Source organism: Psittacula echo, assembly GCF_963264785.1.
Source record: "Psittacula echo genome assembly, chromosome: 8".
Classification (NCBI taxonomy): Eukaryota; Metazoa; Chordata; class Aves; order Psittaciformes; family Psittacidae; genus Psittacula; species Psittacula echo.
In genome coordinates, this window is record NC_137744.1 from 5,055,861 (window position 1) to 5,079,289 (window position 23,429).

At 54.1% G+C, this 23,429-nt stretch overlaps 1 protein-coding gene across 1 annotated transcript; it reads left to right on the forward strand.

Moving 5' to 3' along the window:
• Positions 1-179: 179 nt before the first annotated feature.
• On the forward strand, positions 180-22,383 carry NALF2 (NALCN channel auxiliary factor 2; the record flags this gene model as incomplete). The annotated part of the gene is made up of 3 exons (XM_080624691.1): positions 180-941; positions 21,228-21,399; positions 21,974-22,383. 3 exons carry the CDS (start codon positions 180-182, stop codon positions 22,381-22,383), a joined length of 1,344 nt encoding a protein of 447 aa, XP_080480817.1.
• Between the last annotated feature and the right edge of the window lie 1,046 nt (positions 22,384-23,429).

The window sequence follows — 23,429 nt, forward strand, 5'->3', positions numbered from 1 at the left end:
GGGAGCGGCGGCGGCGGCAGCGGCGGGGCCGAGGCAGCTCGGCGGCCGGCGGCGGCCTGTAGGCGGGGGCGCGGGCATGGCGGCAGCGGCGGCGGCGCGGCGCGGCGGCCGCAGGTGACAGCGGCAACAGCGCGGCGCGCCCCGCCGCCGCCGCCGCCCCCCCGCGCCGCTCCCGCAGCATGATCCGCGGCGCCTGGATGTACCCCCGCGGGGGCGCCGCCGGCGGGGCGGTGTGCTGCGCGCCGCGCCGCAGCGACAAGCCGGTGGCCGACCCCGAGCGGGCGCAGAAATGGCGCCTCTCGCTGGCCTCGCTCCTCTTCTTCACCGTCCTCCTCTCCGACCATCTGTGGCTCTGCGCCGGGGCCAAGCTCCGGGCGCGGGAGCGGAGCGGCGCCGGGAGGGCGAGGAGCCGCGGGCCGCGGGCCCTGCTGGCGGCCGAGCCGGCGGGCGGCAGCTGCGAGGCCCTGCTCGGTAACCTCAGCCGGGCCCCCGGCCCCTGCCCCGCCGCCCGCGGCGACCTGGACTCGGCCTGCGCCCGGCTGCACGCCCTGCAGCGGCCGCGGGGCTCCCCGGCCGGCGCGCCCCTCCGCTCGCCCCCCGCCGCCGCCCCCTACTTTGCCTCTCCCTCCTCCAAGAGGACCTTCCTGCAGGCTTACTTTAGGAACTTCAACCTCTCCTTTTGTGATACTTACACGATCTGGGACCTGCTGCGGGAGATGGCCGGCCCGGACGGCCTGGACTGCAGCGTGGACAACCTGATGGTGGACTTGGTGGTGGCGGCGGCCGGGGCGCTGGGCGGGGAGGCCTGTAGCAGCTGCGTCCAAGCGTACCAGCGGCTGGACCAACACGCTCAGGAAAAATACGAGGAGTTCGACCTCTTGCTGGAGAAGTACTTGCAATCGGAAGAGTACTCGGTCAGATCCTGCCTGACAGACTGCAAGGTAGGATGGGGCATCCCAGGCTCCCCCCGTGCTGTGCTGACGGGTGGGCAGCATGCTGTCCTGCAGTCACACTGAGCCCCGGGGGTCCTGGCTGCAGTGGGATGCCACAGCCCTCCTGCTCTCATGCCTGATGGAGCCATGCTTCCACCTGCCCACAGGCTGGAGGTCTCCCTGTGCCCTCCAAGGCACAGCTTGGCAGTGCTGGTGAGATGAGCCCAGAGCCCTCAAGGTGGCCAGGATGGGGTGATGGGAGAAAGAGGGCAGAGCAGGACTTGGTCTGGGTGTTCATGCACTCATCCCTTCACATCCATCCACATACAGGCAGGCTCCCAACACCACTTCACCCCTTTATGTGTACAGACACACACTCGTGTGCACACAGGCCAAGCTAGGGCAGCTTTGGGGCCCCTCATCGCTGCCTCTGGCCTGCTGCTGCTTCTGCTGCAGGGGGTTGCTGCAGAAGGTTGCTGCAAAAGGGCTGGGGCAGCCCAGGGCTCTGCGAGTGACAAGCAGTGACCTGAGATGAACCAAGGTGCCAGAGCCCCTTCCCTGAATGCAGCAGCTGTATTCCAGCCCTTCCACCTGTTTTTCCCAGGAAGGTGGGCCAGGGGTGCTGGGATAGGAGTCCACTCCTTGCCATTCCCATAGTGTCAGACTGTCACCAGTTCCAGGGCACTGTCCATGGTCCAAAAGTGAATGGGTTGCTTTCCCCAGCATCAGTCATGTGGAGCCTCAGCACAATGCTGTCTCCTCTCCAGAATGAGAGCTACAATTGCATCTCTGTCTGGAGTCCTCAGTGTGGTTCTGTGGGTGCTCTCCAGCTTTCTCATGAGTCCAGCCTTCGCCTGCTTGGAGCTGCCTGGCTCACCCATGTGCGCTCCCTCCGGACATCACCTCTAGGAAGCATAATGGTCTTGATAATTAAACCTTTCTCAGAGCTATGTCTTGGGGGACAGACCCAGAGGGACGGTGGCAGAATTTCTTCCTGGTGACAGGACGGTGTTAGGCTGCTGTGCTTCTGAGGGAGTTTTGAGGGACAGTTGGAGCTGTGGTAGCAGCACAGGCAGCTCTTGGCCTGGGGCTCATCCCCTGGGAAAGTGTGGGAGCAGCACTGAGGCACAGCACCGGAGACACCAAGGTGGTGTCTTTCGTCAAGGGCACGACAGCGAGATCCTAGCTGCCGCTCTTGTGCCCGTGTTTCTGCATCACTTTTGTAAGGAGCTGGTTTTGGAAAGGAGCTAGTGGTGGCGTTCTGAGCCTGTGCCAGGCCAGGTAATTACAATCTGCTTGCCCATATTCCCCCTGTGGTTTCAAAGGTACATAGTATTCAGTCTGCTGAATACTGAGAGAGTATTTGGTCCTGCTGCTCCGCTTCCACGGTGAAGGAAGGGACTCAGCACGACCCACTGATGTGCTGCTCCCGCTCCTGAGGGTCCAGCAGAAGCAGGGTCTTCCTGTGCCTTGGCCAGTGGAGCCTACAAGAGCCCTCACTTAAGGCTTAGCATCCATCTCTGTTCAGGCTGACTTGCTTGTACCCACTGGTATAGAGACCCGGAGAGAGAGCAGACATAAGAAAATAACCATTACCTTTGAGTCTTGGACAAGGAGATGTTCCCATGGACTCTAAAGCAGCCAGAAACAGAGCTGTGCTTAGATGAGTCGTCATTAAGTGTCCCTGGTCTTAACATCCTTGATGAGGAAGCAGGAAACGAGCTTAGAAGGTGCAGAGCTGAAGGCAGCAGCAGCAGGATGTGTCCCTCCTAACTTGCTCTGTGTCACATTGACAGTTGCATCTTTCTAGCATCTAAGAGCATCAGCTTTGTGATTTCACAGGAGGCGTTTGGGAAGCAACAGGAGAGCATGAGCAGCCGGGCCAACCTGTATGCACTTGCAAGGAGATTTCCAGTATGGTTGCCTGGGTTGGCATGCACCAACCCAAGCCCTCGCACCTCCCGCTCGTTTCAGTCTCTTATGGAAATCAGGCCACTTATTTAAGGTGCTTCAATATGTATTTAGGTGCCTTACTTTAGCCTTTCCCAGTTGCGAGCCTCAGCTTTGCCATCTCGGTGGCTGTTCTCCATTTGTGAAATGAGGGTAACGCCAAACTCATCTGGCATTGTGGTGGCGAGTGAGTTTTGGCCTGATTCTGTGTGCCCCGCTCTTCAGCAGGGGCTGCAGTTGCTCATTGCATTGGAAAAAATGGGCTGGCGGGATTTTTAAAGCTAGCTGAGTTTGTAATTCCTATCCAGATGCTGAATATTACCCGCTTGTAATTAACAGCAGAGAGCCACTGCTTGATGGTAACAACCCATGAGAGCAAATGACAGCAAAATAGGAGAGGAGTGGAAGAAAACATAATGGACAGCTCAGCCAACGTGAGAGGCTGCTGCATAATCCTTGCAGCGGGAGACTGGCTTTAGAGAGCCCTGTACGTAGACTTAAGTAATATTTCTGGGGCTGAGGGATTATGTGGGGTTGGGGGCTGTGGATGCAGAGCTCCTGCACCCTGTGGCCATGCATGGGGATTTGTGCTGCCTCCCATTCACAAAATTCCTATTCCATAACAGCAGCTGGAAAATTGAAGGTGAGGAAACAAGGCAGCTCCAGCTCACCTGCACACAGCCTTCCCTCTGCAGAGCCACAGATCCCCCCGTAATTCTGTCCCCAGGGAGCAGCACGGCTCAGTAAACAGCACATACGGAGCTCTTTGGCAGCCAAATCACCCCAGAGATTTTGGCTCTTTATTGCATCTGCTGTAAAACAACAACAACAGCCCCACTGGAGCAGCCAGTTCCTTATGGCAGCAGCTTTGACCCCAAGTTAACAACTTGGGAACAGCTGAGCATTGCGGGTTGCTTTCAGGAGACACACGAGTTCCATCCTTCCCTGTTAATAAATCATCCTGAGGGCAGCCCCTGAGTTTGGGGCGCTGCGCTCAGCAGGGGAAAGGCAGACGCTGCCAGGGGGAAGCAGCATCCTGCGTGTACAAACCCTGGGTCTATTTGTGCGTGGAGCTTGAGGGAGCGCTCAGGGAAAGCTGGGCTAAAATCCCCCCTGGGAGCTGCGGAAAACGCTGTGAAATGGTGGGGTCTCTGTGTAATTCTGCTGCTCAGATTACTCATTGCTGTAATACTCTCTCAGGCCTTTTTATTTTCTGCTTGGAAATAATTCCCAGGCAGATCCCACCTTCTGCATACGTTGTTGTTATTCCCGTGAAGCACTGTCAGCTTCCAAATCACACTCTGAAAATGTTTTAGTTACTCCTCCTACAACTAACACCAAAAATCCCAATGGCTGAGAGTGAAATGTGAAAAAGATGGGGTTTAGGTTTATTGTCTGTTTGCATTTCGTGTGTGTGTGTGGGTTCATGGAGGTTGGCACTTACGGCCCTTGTGTTCCCCAGCACCATGCGAACAGGGGAGGGAGAGGAAAAAGTGGGTCCATAAAGTCCGTCTATCTTCTGAAATACATGTCACCTCTTGCAGTGCCCACCTGTGTGCCAGCTGCTGGGGACATGGTGCTAGTTAGCGGTGATGTGCATAGAAGAGGTGGAAAACATTGGTGGTGTTCTACCTTTAAGGGAAAAGGCATTAAATTGAGTCAGGAGCAGCTGCCTGACACCTCCGTCTTCCCTCTTCCTGCATGCTTTGTACCCTTTCACTGCAAGACGCGGTGCGCTTTGTGTGCTGAGTGATTGTGGTGACACGTTGGTAGCATCCTTCAAAAGGGCTGGAGGAAGTCACAGCCCTGGGATGTGGATGTTGCAGCTGAATGTCCATTGGGAAATGCAGGTGAGGGCAGCACCTGCCGAATGCAGGCTTGGCAGGACTTAGTGCAGGAAGGAAAACCCATCCTGCCAAAGTGTTGCCTTGCAGAATGCTTGCAGCAGGTTTGTACCTTTTTTCCATGTTTCTGAACAGGCAAAAAGCAGAGTTGCTCCAGCTCAGCCACTGCCAGATGAGAGGTTTGCTTCTATAAAGGCAGAGCACTGTGTGCTGCCTCCATCACCAACAGCTGCTATGGAGAGCTCTCCTAAAAGTGCCCGCTCCCACTGGTACGAGGGCAAATCAAGATCTATGGGACAAAGCCTGCTGAATTAAGGACTCATTAAGCTGCAAGAAACAAAGCTGTGCAGGGAGAAGGACTGACAGCCAGCAGCTGCAGGGCCGTGGCTGGTTACAGAGCACTAGTGGGAAGGCAAGGCTGGATAGGACCTGTAGCATCTCAAATTATATTAGATTACCAGGGTTTCTCTGCGTGGATGAGCCAGTGGCTGTTAAGTCCTACTGTGACCCTGGCCAGATCTGTTTCTGCACCTCTGGTTTCCATGTTACCCACCGGAGAGCCTGTCTGAGGGAGCCTGGCAGGGCAGGATTTCACTCCTGATGCTTTCACAATGTGCTGGTGCTTCCCCACTGTGGACGTGCAGGCGATGCATGAGAGACGGAGGCTGGTTCCGGCTGTGAGGTGCTGCGGCATCACACTTGGCACAGCCCATGCTGAGTGGCTGGGCAGCAAATCTGCAGTGCCAGGTTCAACACCCTCCAGGGGTCCTGTTTTCTTGCTCTTGTTTACCCAGAAATGGCATCAGCAATCAGCATCTCTGCTGAGCATCCCTCCATGCGGAGCATCTTCTGGATGGAAGCTTTGGGAGGGCCATGTCTTGGGGACATCCCAGTGCCAGGGATGCCACTTGAGGCAAGTAAAGTAGTGTTTTACCTTCACAAATGCAGATTGAGTTGAGTTTGTGTTTGCTGGATTTATCCAAAATGCTACTCAACCTGGTGCATGGAGCCCTGCAGGCAGAAGGCAGGTTCCTTGAGACCCACAGCAAAAGTGGCTTCACCAAAAACATATGGGGTTACATTAGTATCAGTGAATCTGCTGGTGAGTGACTGCAAAGCTGCACCCTGGGTCTGGTCCCCTCTTACTGCACTAATGGGCTTGTGGGTGCTGCACCAGGAGCAGCAGCACCCAAGAGGGGAGAGGCTGCTCCCAAGCACCCAGGCAGCTTTGGTGTGTGCACATGGAGCTTTTCCATGGAGCAAGCCTGGCTGGTGAGGTGGAGCTTTACTGGCATTTCATGAGATTCAAGTTCCAGAGTAGGTTCAGCACATCATTTAGCAAGACCACATGCATGAGCTTAGCCAAGCACACAGCTCCACATTACACACCAATGCCGTGTAAGCAAAGGGGCTTTTTTTGAGCCCTACACAAAGATGTGATCACATTGTAGAAAGAATTTGAACAAAAGGGATATTTTGGGTTAGGTGTGCTGTTACTGTGGCCACAGCCTCTGGCATGGCTGAATTCCTTGTGCCTTGTGTTGGGTGCCACCCAAATGCTTGGAAACAGAGATCAAAGATTGAAAAACAGAAGAATCAAAAACTGAACTGATGAAAGGAGTTTGCTCTGTAAAAAAGGAACTGTCAAGGTATCAGAAGGGCTCCTGTGGTGGCTGGGATGCATGGGAGTGCTGTGAGCCAGGAAGGAAGTGGGATGCTGAGCCGGTGCTTGGACAGGCCTGAGCTTTTCTTGGTGTTGAGACATCACACGATGCTGAGGGGTGCACAGTGCTGGCAGCTGGACCCACATGGTTGCTGTGGGGTGAAGTAGCCAGGGATGGGGGCAGCAGCCTTGGAGTGCTTTCCCTCAGCACTTGGTTGGGCTGTTGGGCAGAGAAGAGATTCAGAGCAGCCCTGCAGAGAAGGACTTGGGGGTGTTGGTCAATGAAAAAATGGACATGAGCCAACTTCAGTGTGCGCTCGCAGCCCAGAAAGCAACCATATCCTGGGCTGCATCAAGAGCAGCGTGACCAGCAGGTCGAAGGAGGTGATCCTGCCCCTCTGCTCTGCTCTCATGAGACCTCACTTGGAGCATTGTGTGCAGTTCTGGTGTCCTCAACATAAAAAGGACATGGAACTGTTGGAACAAGTCCAGAGGAGGCCATGAGGATGATCAGGGGCTGGAGCACCTCCCGTATGGAGACAGGCTGAGAAAGTTGGGGCTGTTCAGCCTGGAGAAGAGAAGGCTGCGTGGAGACCTCATAGCAGCCTTCCAGTATCTGAAGGGGGCCTACAAAGATGCTGGGGATGGACTCTTCATCAGGGACTGCAGTGACAGGACAAGGGGTAACGGGTTCAAACTGAAACAGGGGAGGTTTAGATTGGATCTAAGGAAGAAATTCTTTACTGTGAGGGTGGTGAGGCACTGGAATGGGTTGCCCAGGGAGGTTGTGAATGCTCCATCCTTGGTGGTGTTCAAGGCCAGGTTGGACAGAGCCTTGGGTGCCATGGTTTAGTGTGAGGTGTCCCTGCCCATGGCAGGGGGGTTGGAACTGGATGATCTTAAGGTCCTTTCCAACCCTAGCTATTCTATGATTCTATGATGTGAATGGGAGGGGATTCACCACTGATTTCAGTGGTGGTTGGGTGCCTGCTTTGGGGTGGCTTGTTGTCTGTTAGTCCTTGCCTGTTAATGTCTGTTGGTGGTGCTTAAGGGGAAAAAGCAGAAGTTTATGAAGGCAGCAAGTCTCTGTGCAGCAACAGGCAGGTTGGCAAATGGTGCAGGGAGGTGTGAGGGAGGGCGAGAGATCTTTCTCCATCAAACTGTCACCAAGTAGCTACAAGTGACGCAGGTGCCAGCGCCTGTTCCTGCACCCGTGTGCTCAGGCTGTGCCTGCTGCTGCCGGTGCTGGGTGCAGGAGCCCAGGTTCCTCTTCGCGTGTGCCTGTCCCTGGGAGCACGGGGGCTCCATGGCAGGGTAGAACCAGCTCCTCAGAGAAGCAGGCTCTGCTTCAGTGGGAGAGACACAGTGTGACACTGCACTAACGATGCCTTTTGGAAAGCATCCGGGGTGCCATGGTCCTGTTGGGTGCAGGCAGTCTCTGGGAGTCAGTGAGCCCAGAAGCGTGTGCCATGGTGTTCGCAAAATGTGTAACCTGATAAAATGACATAACTTCCTTGATCCCCCCCTTGCTGTACACATCCATTGTCACAGGCTGCCTGGGGTGGCCCATACTGGGGAGCGCTTGCAATGCTGCTTTTACTAGCAGGCTTGCAATGCTGCTTTTAGTAGCAACAAAGGGATCTGTTAGTGTCACGCTGACTGCCAGCTCTGCAAGCACCCTTGTGCTGCCGGAGGAGAGGCAGCAGCGCCCTCTCCATAGCCAGGCACTGAGAGGGGGAAGAGGATGCACACTGGTGTCTGCTTGAACCCAGGCCATCGCTGGACCTGCTCATGCAGAGGGCTTATTGTGGTCCCTATCCTGGAACTGGCATCTTTTGCATCAGGAAAAGAGCCTTTTGTGGACATCAAGGGATCACACATAGCCTGGCCTCCCACTGTGGCAGAGACACTGGGTACCGCTCAGGACCCTGATGCCTCAGTGACCACACACAGCAGCCCCAGCCCCTTCGGCATCTCCTCAAACTATGCCACAGCCCCAGGCCTGGCCCCAGAGATGCTCCACGGGGCTTTTCCTCTGCTGCCTGCCTCCAGAGCTGCCTGCCAGGGTTGGAGCAGGAGCGCAGGGTACACCTGCCTGCCAGGGGCTATTCCCGCTGTCACCGGGATGCCATTAGCATGCAACTCATGCCTAGCTCCACACAGAGGAAGCTCGTCTCTGCTGTCGTTTGAAGGGCAATGACTCAGGGACAGCAAATCTGTGAATGAGACACAGAAGCTGCTTGGGTGAGAAGTAGCCATCTGTCCACGCTGCTCCCATGGGCAGAGCAGGCAGCAGCCCGCCTGGGGAGGCTCGACCACCTCAGCCTCGATCCTCTTCCCTGCTTGGCTTTTGCTCCCCGAGGCCTCTCTCCCAGCCATGTTCTTGAGGTATCAGAGGGAGGAGTGGTGCTGGGTGCAGACAGACAGCATGAGTGCCCCCAAACTCTGCTGGTGTGGCTATTGTGTTAGAAAAGGCAGCGTAAAACAGCATCACCAGCAAGTTTTTGGCTGCCTGTGTGAGCATCCTGGTGCTCCTGATCCTGGCTGGAGAAGGAAACAGTGCGAGCCCTGCTTATGCCCCCAGGAATAAAAGATACATGTATTTGGCATCTCAGCTGTCATCTTATGTCTGTGTGACAACTTGTGCAGCACTTCTGGTGGATGGAGGTTGTGTGAGGGCAGAGTGTGGCGGTGAGGGGAGCTGCAGAGGGGGTGCTCAAGCTGGCACCAGTGGCAGGGATGGGGCCTGATGAGGACTGTGCCAGGACCTGTTTCCCTGGAACAGGGAGCTTTGTGCATCTTGTGCCTGCAGGCATCGTGCTGCACCAGTCCCCATCACTCTCCCCAGCTCGTTGTTCTGGAGGGAGAGGTGACAAGCAGAGATTTTCTTGCAAGTTCCCAGCCAGATGCTGTTTGGGAAGAACGGTTGTGACTGATCGGTGCAGGGGGAGCAAGAGCTGTATTTGTGTGTTTAACATAAGAGTGCAGAGTTCAACCCCTTCCAAACCTGAGTCTCCCCCTGACCTGCTCCTAGTCTTCAGTGGCATCTCCATTGAGCTAGATGGTGGAGAGTAAGAATGATGCCATAACCAAGAGAAAAGCTGTAAAGAGGAGATAAGTCCTCGTGCTTGAGGATACAAAGCAACTACAGGCAGCCTGAGACTAGATGAGAGCTTTGCTCTGCATGGTTCATTCTTCACAGGAAGGTCTCCAGCACCATCTCCAAACCCCTGGGTTTGGTGGCTGCTAGGGGCAGGTCCAGGTTTCCCTGTGGGGAATCCTTTCTTATCCCCTGAACCCTTCTGGCCTCACTCATGGGGACCTCCACCTGGTTTCCTAGAATTTCCATTCTATACCAGGCTGCAGTCTTCCCATGAGGTGCTTCACTGTCCAAGGACTGGCATTTTCAGAAAGCAGAAAAAACCTTCAGCCAGAACATTCCCAGGCAGCCATGCTACTGATAAATGCTTCAGACCTGCCTCTACAAATGAGGACAGGAAATGCTCATGGCAGTAGGGAGAAGTCCTCGCCCGCAGCCACCTCAGGTGCTTGTGATGATTATTTCACAAGCAGCAGTTGTCCTCTCCCCCTTTCCTGCCTGTTGAGCTGTTGCTAACAGGTCTGCGGCCCCTAGCATGGGGAGAAGGGATATGTGAGTGTGCAGATGTTGACTTGGAACTCTCCAACAGTGTGTTTGAGATATTCCTGCAATCCCTGCTCCCAAAGGTTTCTGATGTGTCCAGGCACACCTGCTCCTCCTGCTCCCACCCAGTTACTCAGGCTGCTTGGTGGGAGCTGGCACAGGTAGGTGACAGAGAGGTGTTGCTGGGGTGGAGAAGCACCGGGTGTTTTGCTGTCTGCTGAGTGCTCTCAGCGTGGTTTTGCTCCTGGATGCGGGCCTCAAACCCTTCTTTGATCCCTGGGGTTCTTCGGGGCATGGCTGTGAGCAGAAGCACCATCTGCAGGAATGCTGTTTATTGTTTGTGTTTGGCAAGATTTTGTAACTGCCCAGTGCATCCCTCATCCGGCAGCCCAGCCCCGCTTCCCATTGGGCATTGGAAATCTGTATCCAGGGAGGGCATCTGCCCGTTGAGGAGGGATGCTTGTGCTGGCAAGACGCATGCAACAGCAGAGTCCTGTGATTTTTGCTGCCTGCTGTTCAGTTTCTAGGTGAATTCTAGGAGTGTGGTTTGGATCTATACCCTTGTAAGTTGTTCGGATCTTTTTAATGGCCCCAGTAACTGCAGGCTGCAGAGCTTCCTTGCCCTGTGCTTTAAGCACATAAAGCAAACCTGCTGGCAGTCATGCCTTGGGTTGGAAGCACTTTGAGTGTTGCAGTCCATTGATTTTGCATGTGGAAAGTATGTAGTGAAAATGAAGGCTCTTGATTCAGTGGTGTTGATGAACTTTGCCTGGTGTTCCTGTTAGGTGTGCAGCACGGCTGGTGGAGCAGTGCCCGCAGAAGTTTATGCAAGAGCAGCTTTTATTTGCTATGATGTATTACTTGTTTGTCTTCGTTCATTGCTGTCCTGTGACAATGAGGTTGTCAGGGAGCAGCAGTAGCTGCCGGGACAGAGGGCTGGCTTGGAGCATGGTCCTGGGGCAGCAATGGGCCCAGGGCATGGGCATCTCTCTGGACACTTCTTCCTCATGGAAATGCAGGGGAAGCACTTCCACTCTGCGGGGGATAATTTATCTTCATGCCATGCTTTGGAAGTTCAAGTCCCTGGGTTCCAGTGTTACCAAAGATGCAGACCCCTTTACTCACCCCCTTGTCTTGCAGCACCCTGCCTGCAATTCATTGCCTTCCTTCCTGCACCCATTTGCTGTGTGGGTGCTGTGCATGCAGCCCTGAGGCTCTGTGTGCTGTGTTTCCATAAGCCTGGCAGCAGTGCCCGGGGAGCCCCGGGGCTTGCCTACATCCTGGCTCCTGGCCTGGGAGGAGGAGGCAGCCTGCGGGCAGAGCTGGCAGGGGGATGGAGCAGTGTGGCTGTGTTTGTGTATGGCAGCTTTACAGAGAGGAGAGCCCCAGTCTCGCCTGGGCTTGCTCCAGGGGAGAGCAGTGGGGACTGGGCTTCCTCACAGGAGTGCATCCCTTGAGGCTGGCTGATTGAGGAGTGATGCTGGCTAGGAGCATCTGCCTGCTGCTCACCATGGAGACTGGGAGTTATCCTGGGTTTTTCCCCACCTCCTGGGTGCATTAAGGCTCCACCTGGAAGAGAGAGGGAAATTTCTGCCAGTGCTGTTCGTCAGGCGATAAGAAGAGAGGTTCCAGCTCTCAGGTCTGACACGAGCCATTTTCAGTCCCCTTGTATCCATCAGAAGTGGTGATAAGCATCTAGGAGATCATCTTTTGCTGCATTTAAGAGACCTCTGTGAACAAGTGTAGCAGGCTTTTGCAGTTGTCTAAACTCCAGCATTGGCCTGGGAGACTGCATGTCCTTCTGACCATGAAAGGTGCCTGGGAGCTGGGCTGTCTCCCCCTGTTTGCTGCATGAGGGAGCTGGGCCAAATCCTGCTGCTCACCCCATTCTGTGAGGCGTGCAAGGCAGAGACTTCCTCCTGCTGCAGGGTGTCCCTTAGTCCCTGTACCACATTGTGTTCCCATTCACACAAAATAGGACCTTGTGGGATGCTGCGCACCATTCAGGCACTTGTGTGGGAACAAAGGGCTTCTGGCAAGGTGCAGGATCGGGCCCTTCCATGTGCATAGGTTGCAAGGGCAGCGCTGTCATGATGCCCCAGTGTAGCCCTTGCTGGGCTGGGCACTCAAACCCTGCTGAAAATGATGCTCCAGCCCAACTGCTTCCTTCAAAGGTAGATGTATTTGCTCTGCAGGGAAACTTCTTCCTCGTCCCCATCAGCTGGTGGGTAATATATGACTTGTGGCACTGAAGTGTCTAGCCTTTATTTTTTTATATCCATCTAATGTAACAGGATGTTCCCATTATCTGAATAAATGTTTAATCTACTTTTGAATCCTGCTCCCAGCTGCAGCAGTATCTAATGGGAGTGAATTCCTCAAGCGATGCTAATAGATTGCAAGGACCTGACTTTCCCTCTGTCCCAACTCGGTCGTGTTCATCTTCAGCTTTATACTGGTCTTTAATTACTTTTGGACTAACAGCAGACTAGGCTGCTAGCTAACCCACCGGTTACCTGCAACCTCACCAGGGGCTAGCTGGTGAGTGATGGTTACGCACCTTTCCAGAGCTGTGCTGGCTAGTGCAGCTACCGCAGAGACATCACTGTGTTGTGAGCAGCCCTCCCACCTTCTGAGGTGCTCTGAAATCCCCCTGAGTTCTTTTTAGGAAGCTGGTTAATGTTCCTCTGGATTCCCTATTCCTGCAGCTGGGAAGATACATCCCTGGCTGCACAGTAACTGGAGTGGTTTTGGGAGGGAGGGCTTGGCACAACCCTAGCAAGCAATGGCTGAGTGACCAAGCTGTCCCCTCTTCCTTCTCCTCAGTGGCCCACCCGCAGAGTTGGGGCAGGCTGGGTGCACCCATGCTGCGGTAGCTGGGGAGGGTCCCATTTGGTTTGGTATATCTGGGCCAGGTAATGCTGGTCTGTTTTGGTGTGCCGGAGCCCTCACAAACCAGAGGGTCCGGGCTCCAGGGAGGGGGCTCAGTCCCTGCATGGCCTGGCTTCCCCACAGCCCTGGACACCTTCCCCTTTGGGCCCTGGCCACATGGGAGATGGAAAAGGACAAACCCCTCCAGATGCTGAGAAGCTGCTCACTCCCTGGCCGCCTGATTGGTTGTCCCAGTCTCCTGGCTAGCTCTCCTGGTGACCATTCCCTTCCCATGCATACCTTCATGTTCCCATCCCGACCTCGCCTTCCTGAAGAGCTGGTCTTCTCCTCTCTAAACCCCAGCCAAAACCCATCTTGAAAGGAGAGCATAAAACAGCAGTCTGGATTTACTATTGCCGCTCTCGCTCAGCGGGCTCAGCGTGGGAGTGCTGGTCCTTTCTGCCTTCGCTGTGCTGTCGGGCTTGTGTGCATCAAACGTTTCTCAGGACAGAGACTGTCTACTGCTGGTGTTTTACAGCAGCGCCTGCAGGCAGCCCACCAAGACTGGGGCCGCATTGTACTAGACACTGTCCAAGCATGGGTAGTCACTGTCAGAAGAAATCACAGGGAAAATAGAGGGGACAGACCCAGGGGGGACTGAACACACTGCTGACATTGCATACACTGGAGCGAGAGCTGGGGGTCTGTGGGCAGCAGGGAGCAGAGTGCTTCCACCCATCATCATCCTTGGAGGAAGGATGTGTCTGTCCCAGGGTGCAATTTATAATTAAACAAAAATACTGTTTCATGGGAATTGTAATGTTTTCGGCGGTGCATCAAAAGCCTACTGCAGCAGGCTGGGGTTGCAGGAGTGGTTGTGCAGGGCTGGGTGGCTGCAAGGTGGGCACCCGGACCATGGGGGTAAACCCCATCCGGGACCCAGTTGGTCTGCACTGACTGGTTTGCCACGGTGGCCCCTGTGGTCAAGTGGGAGATGTGGTGGGAGGGAAGGGGCTTCAAGGAGCAGACTGCGATGTCTGCCCTGTGGTTCAGGGTCCCACACATCTGCCCCTGCACCCTGCGTCACTGTGACTGCAGCATCAGCCCCTGTACCAGGTACTGTGACCATGTAGGACAGCGAGAATCAGTGCAGGGTGTTTGCTGGAGGGTGCATGGGGGTGCAGGGAAATGGGGGACCCATGACATGCAGGCACATGGTACTGGCTGTGGAAGCAGGGGGGCTTTCCAGTGGTTGCTGCCTTTCCATTAGTCCAGCTGCGATGTTCATTGATACGATTATGGGTTTTGTTGCTTGCTGTGTAATATAGATGCAGCCACACAGCCATGCTGGGATGCCAAGTGCCATGTCCAGTGTCTGAAGCGAGGCCGTCAGCCCAGCTATTCCAGGAGATGCTTCCCATTTCAGTACAAACCGCAATGCCGGGCTATTCCTCCTGGATTTGTTCCAAGCTGAGAGCTGCGTCTGCTGGGATGAGACCAGGCTTTTCCTTGGCCTCTGTACACAGGAACCCTTGGTTGCAATGAGCTGATAAGCAAAGAAATGAGCCTGTAAATGAGGTGCCCATCCCCTGACAACATCCGTGGGTTGGGAGCTGGCACTGGTAACCACTCCTGCCCTGGCCCAGCATTTCCATGGGTGTTGAAGGTGTGCACGTGCTTGCAGAGGCAGGTTGAGGTGCTTGTTCTCCTGTCCTTTGCCTGCTCAATGTGTTCCCAAGGTGTGTGTCGAGCTATCGGATATCATGAGCTTTAGTGCTATGGAGTTGCTGCCTGGGCTTTGAGTTTCAAAGGTGCATGGTGGTCATGCTTTAAATCTATTTTCATTTTGATAGATGAGTGCTTAGGGAATTGTGTGTCTTCGACTTGTTTTGAGTAGCTCAGAGGGGGGTTTATTTGGGGGGCCTTCCCCCCGCAGAAGAAGGGGCATTCAGATAGTCTGTAATCCAAGAACTGGGAATTAAAATAAAAATGTAAAATTGATGAGCTACTTCGTGAAGTCGCTCAGGTGTTATGAGCAGGTTGCTCTGACTTGCGTTGCTTCTAGGTCATTTGGGAGCAACTCCATCAATGAGATCAAGGGACGCGGGTCTGGTCTCAGGACATGGGTGGGAAGCCATGTCTGGGGAGCACACGGGAGTTTCCCCTTCCTGGACCCTCCCTGAGGAGGAGCCTGGCACAGCCTGTTGGAGTGATGAACCAGGATGAAAAGTAGGGTCATGCATAGGATGGCTGGGGAAAAACTAATGGGAAAAGAAAGAATAATAAACCCTAGAGGGGGGAGCGCAGAGTAGTGGGGAGCCCGGCATGGGCAGCAGGCAGGATGCTGGTCCAGCAGCCCTGTGTGGTGTTCCTAGTGGTGATTGAGGAACAAGCGGCTGGAGGTTGCAATGGTGCCGTTCCCAGCACCCTGCCGCCTGCCTGCGGCCGGCCCCATTCCCGCCGAGCACCCGTCCCCATCTCACACCGTTCCTGCTGGCAGCCTCCATCATGATTCCTGGAGCCACAGATGCTGACTCTCCTCCATGCCCTACGGTGCCGGGGTACAATGGGCAGAGGCACCCCAGCCCTTGCCTCCCCCGGCTGTGAAACAGAGAATCTGCGGCTCCAGCGCTGTCATCGCCAGCAAAATCAAGTTTAGAGTAAAAAAAGGGTAAAAACAATACAAAAAAATAAAATCGTGCACAATTGTTGGGGTTTGGGGATCCGTTGGTTTCCACCCCCCCTCTTCCCAAACCAGAGCATGTGAATGTGGTAAGGCAGGGATAACACAGCTCTGGAAATATCAAAGAAGTGACCAGAACCCCAGCTGTTACAGATGTGATGTTAGAACAGCCTATAACAAAGCTAATTTAAAAGGGGGGAAAAAAAGAAAAGCTGTTTTAAAAGCTCGACATTGTTAATGTCAGGATTGCAGGCAGCAGTAATTGAATACAGCGGTAATTGGACATTACAGCTTGTGTTTGTGACTCCTCCTGGCTGGCCGTGGACGTTAGCATTGCCTTAATCCTCTGCCATCCAAGGGGGCTCTTCTCTCCTGCCCTGCGTGTCCTGCTTCCCGCGCTGCATCCTGATGTGCCAGAGCTTGGAGAGATGCCCAAGCGGCTCATTAGCGGTACTCATTTCCCTGTGTCCAAGATTAATGAGGCGCAGCCACTCCAGATGCTCATCTCAGGCCATGATGGAAATGTGAGTCCCAGGAACTGCTCTGGGAGGGGAGGGAAGGGACCAGCTCTCAGCCGGAGAGGGGGGTCTGGCAGGTGTAGGCAGGTATGCCTCCTGCCAGAAAGTCTTTCCTACCTGGAAACTGGTAGCTGGGTGCGTGTGGTATCCCAATGAGCAAAACATGAGCTCACTGGTGGGTTTGGGTGGAGGGTTTCAGGCAGGTTCCCTGACACAGATGGGGTCTGGTCCAAGGGAGCAGCAAGCCCAGTGGGGCTGGCAGGAGCTTGTTTGATGTTTATGCACCACCCCAGCCCTGTGCAGCTGTGACCACGTCAAGCACTTGTGGCCTCAGCAGCAGCAAAGAGAAGGGTTGTGACAGCAGAGCCCAGCAGCTTCCAGCCACCAGCCTGAGCACGCTCCAGGGTCTCCTTCCAGAGCTGACCCCAGCGCTTCCTCAGATTAGTCAGCAGAGCCCAGTATTATTGCAATTAAATACAGCCCTGGGCAGCTCTGCAAAGCTATAAACCCGTGCTCGCTTTCTCAAAGCATCCAATTTTGCCTGCACCTGGTGTAACTGCTTATTACTGCTGGGCAGCAGCTCTGCTCTCCTCATGCAGTGTGGATGGTAGCCCCGGGCATGCAACTAGGTGAACTCCCCACCTTGACCAGGCTCGAAGTTCGCGGAGGGTGAGCCCCAGATCCTGCCTTTCCTGTGTGGAAGAAAGTTATTTTGTAGGGGAGGGCTTCCCGCTTCCCCCTCTGCCTTCATTATCCCTCTCCACTCTGCAGATCCCCCTCTGCAGAATCAGGTGTTGCTGCCTCTAATTAAGGAGAAGGATTCGTTACAGCTGGTGCACCACACCCGTGCTATTAGTGGGATTTTCCTGGAGGAAACTTCCCAAGTGTTGATTCCTGCTGTAATGGGAAAGCAGCAGCTCATTGGCTTAGTTACAGCTGGTGGTCCTGGTGTGCATCCTGGCTGTCCCAAGCGCCACATCCTCTGCAAAGGCGTTGCATCCCAAGGATGCTGCTTCATTCCTGCTGCATCCCTTGGTGCTGCTCCTCACATTTATTTGGGGTGGTTCAACAGGCAGTGCCAGTGCTTACAGAATACTAGCAGCAAGTAGGTCAGCACTGAAATGGCCAAATTACTTTAAAAAATGAGTACATTATTTTGTGCAGAAAAACTCTGGAAAAGTGATTTGATGAGGGATGTTATACTGGTACTGACAGGAGGCGGTGGGAGAAGTGCAGGCAGTGAAGAACTCAATTTGGCACAGAAGTGCCTGTGAAAAGGCTGTCCCTCTGACTGCTGCTTTCAGATATCACTGGGAGTGTGAGCAGGCAGGTAGCTTAATTAGCTGGCTGTTGGGAATCCAGTTCATTCTGTTTCTTTTTAATGCCTTTTATGATGGAGTGTTTGGGCACACCTGCAAAATTCAGATGCAGATAAGTAGCCTGTCCTCCTCCTCCTTGCATATAAATTAGGTGTCTGAAGTTGGCCCCTTTCCTAGTTGTGCTTTCTTGGAATCATCTAGGCAGTCCTCTGAGCTAAAAATGCAGGAAGAGGGCACCAAAATAGAGCTGTTTGGAGTTGAGGTCACTTCTATTTACTTGGCCAGGCTGGAGATCAGCCAAAAGCAAAAACAGAATGGAAGAAACACTGATTGCAACCAAACTCACTTCCTGAGAAAGCTTTCCCCTTTGATCTAAACAGAATAAATTTCTTCCTGTCCTAAATTCTTGCACGTCCTTACTAGCAGCAGCAGAAGGCAGGTTGCATAGGGTAAGCTCAGAGACATTGAAAGCTGTTGAAAAGCCAAAGCCATGAGGCTGGAGCATCCCATGGAGTTTGCTTCTTGCCTGCGACGCTGATCTTTGCAGATATGCAATATGAGTGGATGCTGGTGTCTCTTAGAGATCTGCCTACATCCCAGTGGAGTGAGGCAGCTGCCAGCCCCATTGATCCAGCAAGTCTTTACTGTATTTTTGAGCAGACCTGGGCAGTTTTGTGGTGCACAGCTGTGAGAATGCCTGGACGTGGGAATGCAACACCCAGAGGACCCACAGCCTGGCGAGGTGAGGGCCAGCTGAGACCTGGGCAGCTGAACGGCTCCAGTACTTCCCCCTGGGCAGGAGGGTACCCTGGAGAGGAAAGGGAAAAGGGAAGGCACCAGGGAAATCCTGGTGCCTGGGTGCAGGTTCTGGGTGAGAGCACCTCCTTTGCCCTCTCTGGTGGCTGAGGTATCGCCGGCTCCTTGCAGCCTTTCACACAGTGAAATTCATTGAATTCATGGAATGGCCTTGTCTGAGCCTCCAACCCTCTACCAGCCTTCCCTGATAAGAGTCAATAGAAGCATTTAAGGGGAAAAACATGCAGATGCACGCCGAGTCTGCTTGTGCAAGCTGTGTTTAATCAGGAGAGCTGGATGAGCCCAAGCTCCTTTCTACCAAGCTCTCAGGAGTCTCCTGTGCCGGCTGCTCCTTCCGCCTGTGGGGCCAAACAGCAGGTTGTTGCAGCCCAAAGCTGGAGCTAGGACAGTGCAGGTGACAGCCACGGTCCTCTGCCAGGGAACCGGCTGTAGCATCCCTCGGCAGCAGGCTGTTTGGGTCCCCAGGTGAGAGCTGTGAATGTGAGCAAGGTCTAGGAAGCAGTGTGGGGGAGAGTCGGGGATGATTGAAGGGCTGGGAGGGAAACTCGCAGGAAATCACAGAGTAAATCAGTCGAGCTTGCCTATGTTATGACTAAATGGGGAGCATGATACATCTGCAAATATTAGAAATGTGTAAACAGAGAGGAGGGAGAGTGATGGTTTATGGAATGATTGAAAGGAATGAACTTTTGGATGGGAAAATGTAGGTCAAGTATGAAGGAAAACTTGTAGGCAGCGAGATAAGTGGTTTCAGCAGTAAAACAACCTCCTCAGGAAATGCAAGGAAGTCCCATTGATGGAGATGTTCAGTCCAAAGTCAGACGAGGGCCTGGAAAATGGGCTGAGTTAGAGGGGGGCACTCAGTGTGTCCCCGCCCGCACCCTCTCCAGATTTCTTGTAAGGCCCCCTTTAGGTATCGGAAAGCTTTAGGTACTGAGTCCTTCTGTTTCTTCCTCACTGCCCCACTCTCCCCTTGCTCCTGACACTGTCCCTGAGGATGCTGGTGGCAAGGACATGCATTGTGGTGGGGGTTGTGGCATCTCTGGGACACAGGCTGTGTTTGTCCTCCCTGTTTCCCCATCTCCCCTCTTCCTCTTTCTCGCTCCTGGGGCACTCATTTTGGGCAGATGCAGAACTTGAAGCTCCCCTTCCCAGTTGTATCCTGACTCTCTGATTGCCAAGTAGGTCTCTTCTTTGAAGCTGTTCCAATTTGTCTAAGTAATTAACGTCCATCGGGCCACAGAGTAAAAGCAGGACCGCAGCTGAATTTCCGACATCCCAGCTGAAAGCCCTGACCGCAGGGCTATTGACTGCTCTGAAGTGCTTGCTCCATATATTGTGCCCTGGTCCCAGTTAAACTTCTTGTGATGAAAGTTTCACCAAAACTAACATGCTTCCGTGAAAATTCTGGTTTTCATGATTTGGCATTTTCCAAGGAGGAAAAAAAAAAAAGGAAATAAAATAACTTGCCAAGAATTTCCCAACCAGCTTTAATCCTGAGACACTACCATCGTCCAAGCAAATGATGATAAGGATCTATGGAAAACATGGGGAAACAAAGAAGTGATGTTTTTAAAGCCTCCAGAAAATAAAAATGCAGCTGGAAGGAGGAGCATGGGGTTTTCTCCAAGCACGTTGAGGAGGAAAATTCATTCCCTTTGAATCACGGGGAGTCCTTTCTAGTTGGTTTCAAAGGAAGTTGTATGTGGTCATTAACATGGCCTTGACTCTGTCACTAGTGCCTAGATATATTCATAGATGAGCTGGAAGTGCCACGGAGGGTGCTGCTCTTCCCAGAGGTGTCACGGGTTTCTTGCAGCCTGAGGAATGACAGCTCACCAGGAGCAATGGGAGATCTCCCTCCCTGTTAAAGCAAGCGAAGACAAACAATTTCCACCCGTGCCTGATGCTCAGGAGATAAGGGGGATGCGGGAGATACATTCTTAACCAAAGCCATCTGGGCTGTGCCCTGCTGGTTGCAATGGGCACGAACACATGGAGGGTGGAAGGGAGGAGCTGGTTGGTGCATCTTGGTCAGCTGCAGATGGAAACCACTTTCTCTGCCCTGCTCATGAGTGGCTGTGGTGATGGACCCGACAGCCTGAGAGGCAGGGGTTGTGGCACAGCCTTGCAGCTGCAGGTGAACCCCTGGGTTGCTTTTGCTTCTGGAAGTGTTGCCCAGCACAGCTCCAAACAGTAGAAAGGCAACTGGAGCACACACGGGCATCTGAGCCACCGTTTGGTCCATCTGAGTGTCAAAATACGTCTGTAAAATGAACGAGTTCCCCCCAAGGTCTGCTCATTTGAGTCAAAAGAAATGACACAGAGAAGAATTCCAGATTTCCATGAATTGGGATTCTACCCCAGAACCAGGTAGATAGGTGGGGAATGTGGGGAAGATGTTATTTGGTGGCAAAGGAGGATGAGCCTGAGGCTGCAGCGGCTGTGTATGCTGTGTCCCAGTGGTGCCCGCCTGCTTCTGGCCAGCAGCTTTTCCAGGAGGCAGAGACCTTTGGAAGTTCCCAATGAAGATCAGCTCATAGTCTGTCCTGCTGTTCCATGGCCCTTGTTCAGAGCTGATGGGGGCAAAAGTGCTTTAGAGGTGGCATAAATGGTCCGTACCCTGCCCTGAAGGACTGGTGAGATGTCTTGTGAAGGAGGAAGATGGTCTGGCATGGTCAATAAGCAGTGCTTGAGTTTTCCCATGTGATGGACCAAGCTCTTGGGCCACCAGCCGTGACAGAGTCACCGTGGTGTGTTGCAGTGCTTGTCTGTAGAGGACATCTACAAAAGCTTTACTTTTGTGGTGGATTTAGTTTGTTAGATGGGTGCCATGATCCCAGCACTTCAGTGGTTTATTTTGGTTGCTCGGTGAGTTCAGTAAGCAGCCCTGATGTACTGACACACATTTAACCCCTTGTCTCTGCAATGCTTTGGCTACCCAGCTGTCCAGGGAGGTAACATGTCCCTCTTGGTGACTTCCCCTAGGCTGTCTACAAGGCCTGGTTGTGCTCCGAGTATTTCAACGTGACCCAACAACAGTGCCGACACCGGATCCCATGCAAGCAATACTGCCTGGAGGTGCAGACCAGGTGCCCGTTTGTGTTACCGGACAATGATGAGCTGATCTATGGAGGTTTGCCTGGCTTCATCTGTACAGGTAAGGGGATCCGGGGAGTGGGGCTGGGCTCTTGCACATCCAAGGAGTCAGGGAAAGATGGGACAGGGCTGGGTGCTGACGAGTCCCATTGTGCTTGCAAGCCATGCATCAGATTTTGAAGGCTTTTTGGGGCAGAGTGGGAGGAGGTACAGTGTGGAGGCACAGGAGCAGTGCCTGACTGCCAAAATGTGGCTGGCTGGGGCTGAGGTGTAAGTGGTTAATGGAGATACAGCAGCTGCCCAGCAGCTTAGTGTGGGAAATGAACGCCCAAGCTCTAATTGAAACCTAAAGCAAGCACATAAGGGAATGAAGGGAGTGGGATTAAAGCAGGGCTGGGGCATTTAACTGCTACAAGCAGCATGGGGGTGAACGTGCCTCGGGGCTGTGGTCTCTGCTTGCCAGTCTGTGCAGGCTCACAACCCCACTGAGGGCCAGTCTCAGGAGTCTCTGGGTGTCCCAGTTGTCAGGTTCTGCCTGTCCCTTAGTGCATGGCTGGCAGGAACTGGGGCTGGCTCTGTCCACAGCCCCATCCAGCGTCTCTCACTGACTGTTTTCCTCTGCTTCCTTCCCCCAGGGCTGCTGGAGAACCAGCTGCCTGACGAGGAGGCCAAGTGCTGCGAGGTGCAATGGGACTCCTGCGACCACCCACCAGACAGCAACGACAACACATCTCCCAAATCCACAGCATCAGAGTCACTCCATTTCCACCGCCACGACCCCCACCTCCATCACCAGCGGCAGAACCACTACCACCTCTACCACCACCACCACCAGTACCACCAGCCCCACTCCCCATCCTTGCTGCCGGTCTCCGCAGGGTCTCGCTTCAGCAGCAGCAGGATCAGACTGTGCGTGCTGGTCCTGATGCTTCTCCACACCATGGTGTCCTTCTCGAGCGTGCACTGCGGCGGCGGGGCGGCCGGCGGAAGGCTCAGCCTGGAGGCCCTGCCTGCCCTGGAGGAGAGCGTGGCGCGGGACGAGTGACACGGAGGGGAAAGCCGACCTCTAAGAAGAACGCCAGATCTTTTTCCACGAAGGGGGGCACATGCTATTCCTCCAATGGGAGGCACGGGATTGGGGGTGATGCGCACACACACACCCCTGCACATACCCCCAAGAGCTGCTCGCCGCGGGGCATCCCCGTGATGAAGAGTCTCTAATGCGCACAGGGCTGCGGGACTCGGCTTTGAGAAGGGTTCGGTCAGTAGCAGCCGGCGCAGGAAGGTACGGCACAGGGGTGGGGGAGTGGAGGGGAAGGGCTCCCTTTGGATGAGGTGTCCCTGTGGAACTGCCACGCATCTCCCAGCCACCTGCCGCGAGTGCCTTGGGCACCCGCACCTTACACGCCAGCGAGATGCCAAGGGTTTGACAGCTCAGCCCCTGTTTCTTTTCCTCCTTGGTCTGTAAGTCCCCCCATAAGGGCCAGGCATGCAGGAGGCAGCACCTCTTGGCACAGCCTTGGCACCCACTCCTGTCCCAGGGAAAAGCACCAACTCAAGGCAGAACCATCCTTGTGGGGTGCAGTGTCCTCAGCATGGCATTCCCCTTGCTGATGGGATTGGGGGACAGGAGTTGGATGATATTGCATTACACTGTGGTACTACTCGGGGGTTTGTCTCATGTTCCCAACCTGCTCCTCCAGCCTTGCCTCTCCCACTCCTCTGTGCAAGGAGGTGGAGAGGCAGGGAGAAGGCACAGAGCAGGAGGGATGTCCCCAGTGTTCCCACATCCCACGTTGCCAAGTGTCCTGATGATTTGGTTTAACCTTTTTTGCTTTCTTTCCTGACTGGAGTGGCTGGTCTCTGAGAGGAGTTAGGGAGATGTGATTCCAGCAGTGCACAGGCTAAGTGAGGGAAGGGGATTGTGCGTGGTTACAGTTAGATGCAGGGCATTGGAACTCATCCTTACATGCTTCCTAGCCACACATCATCAACTGGATGGCAAAAGAGCTGGAGAAATGACATATAGGGAGAGTCTTCCACACAAAGAAGAGGCACTAATAAAGCCCAGCTGGGAAAGAGAGGTTTTGT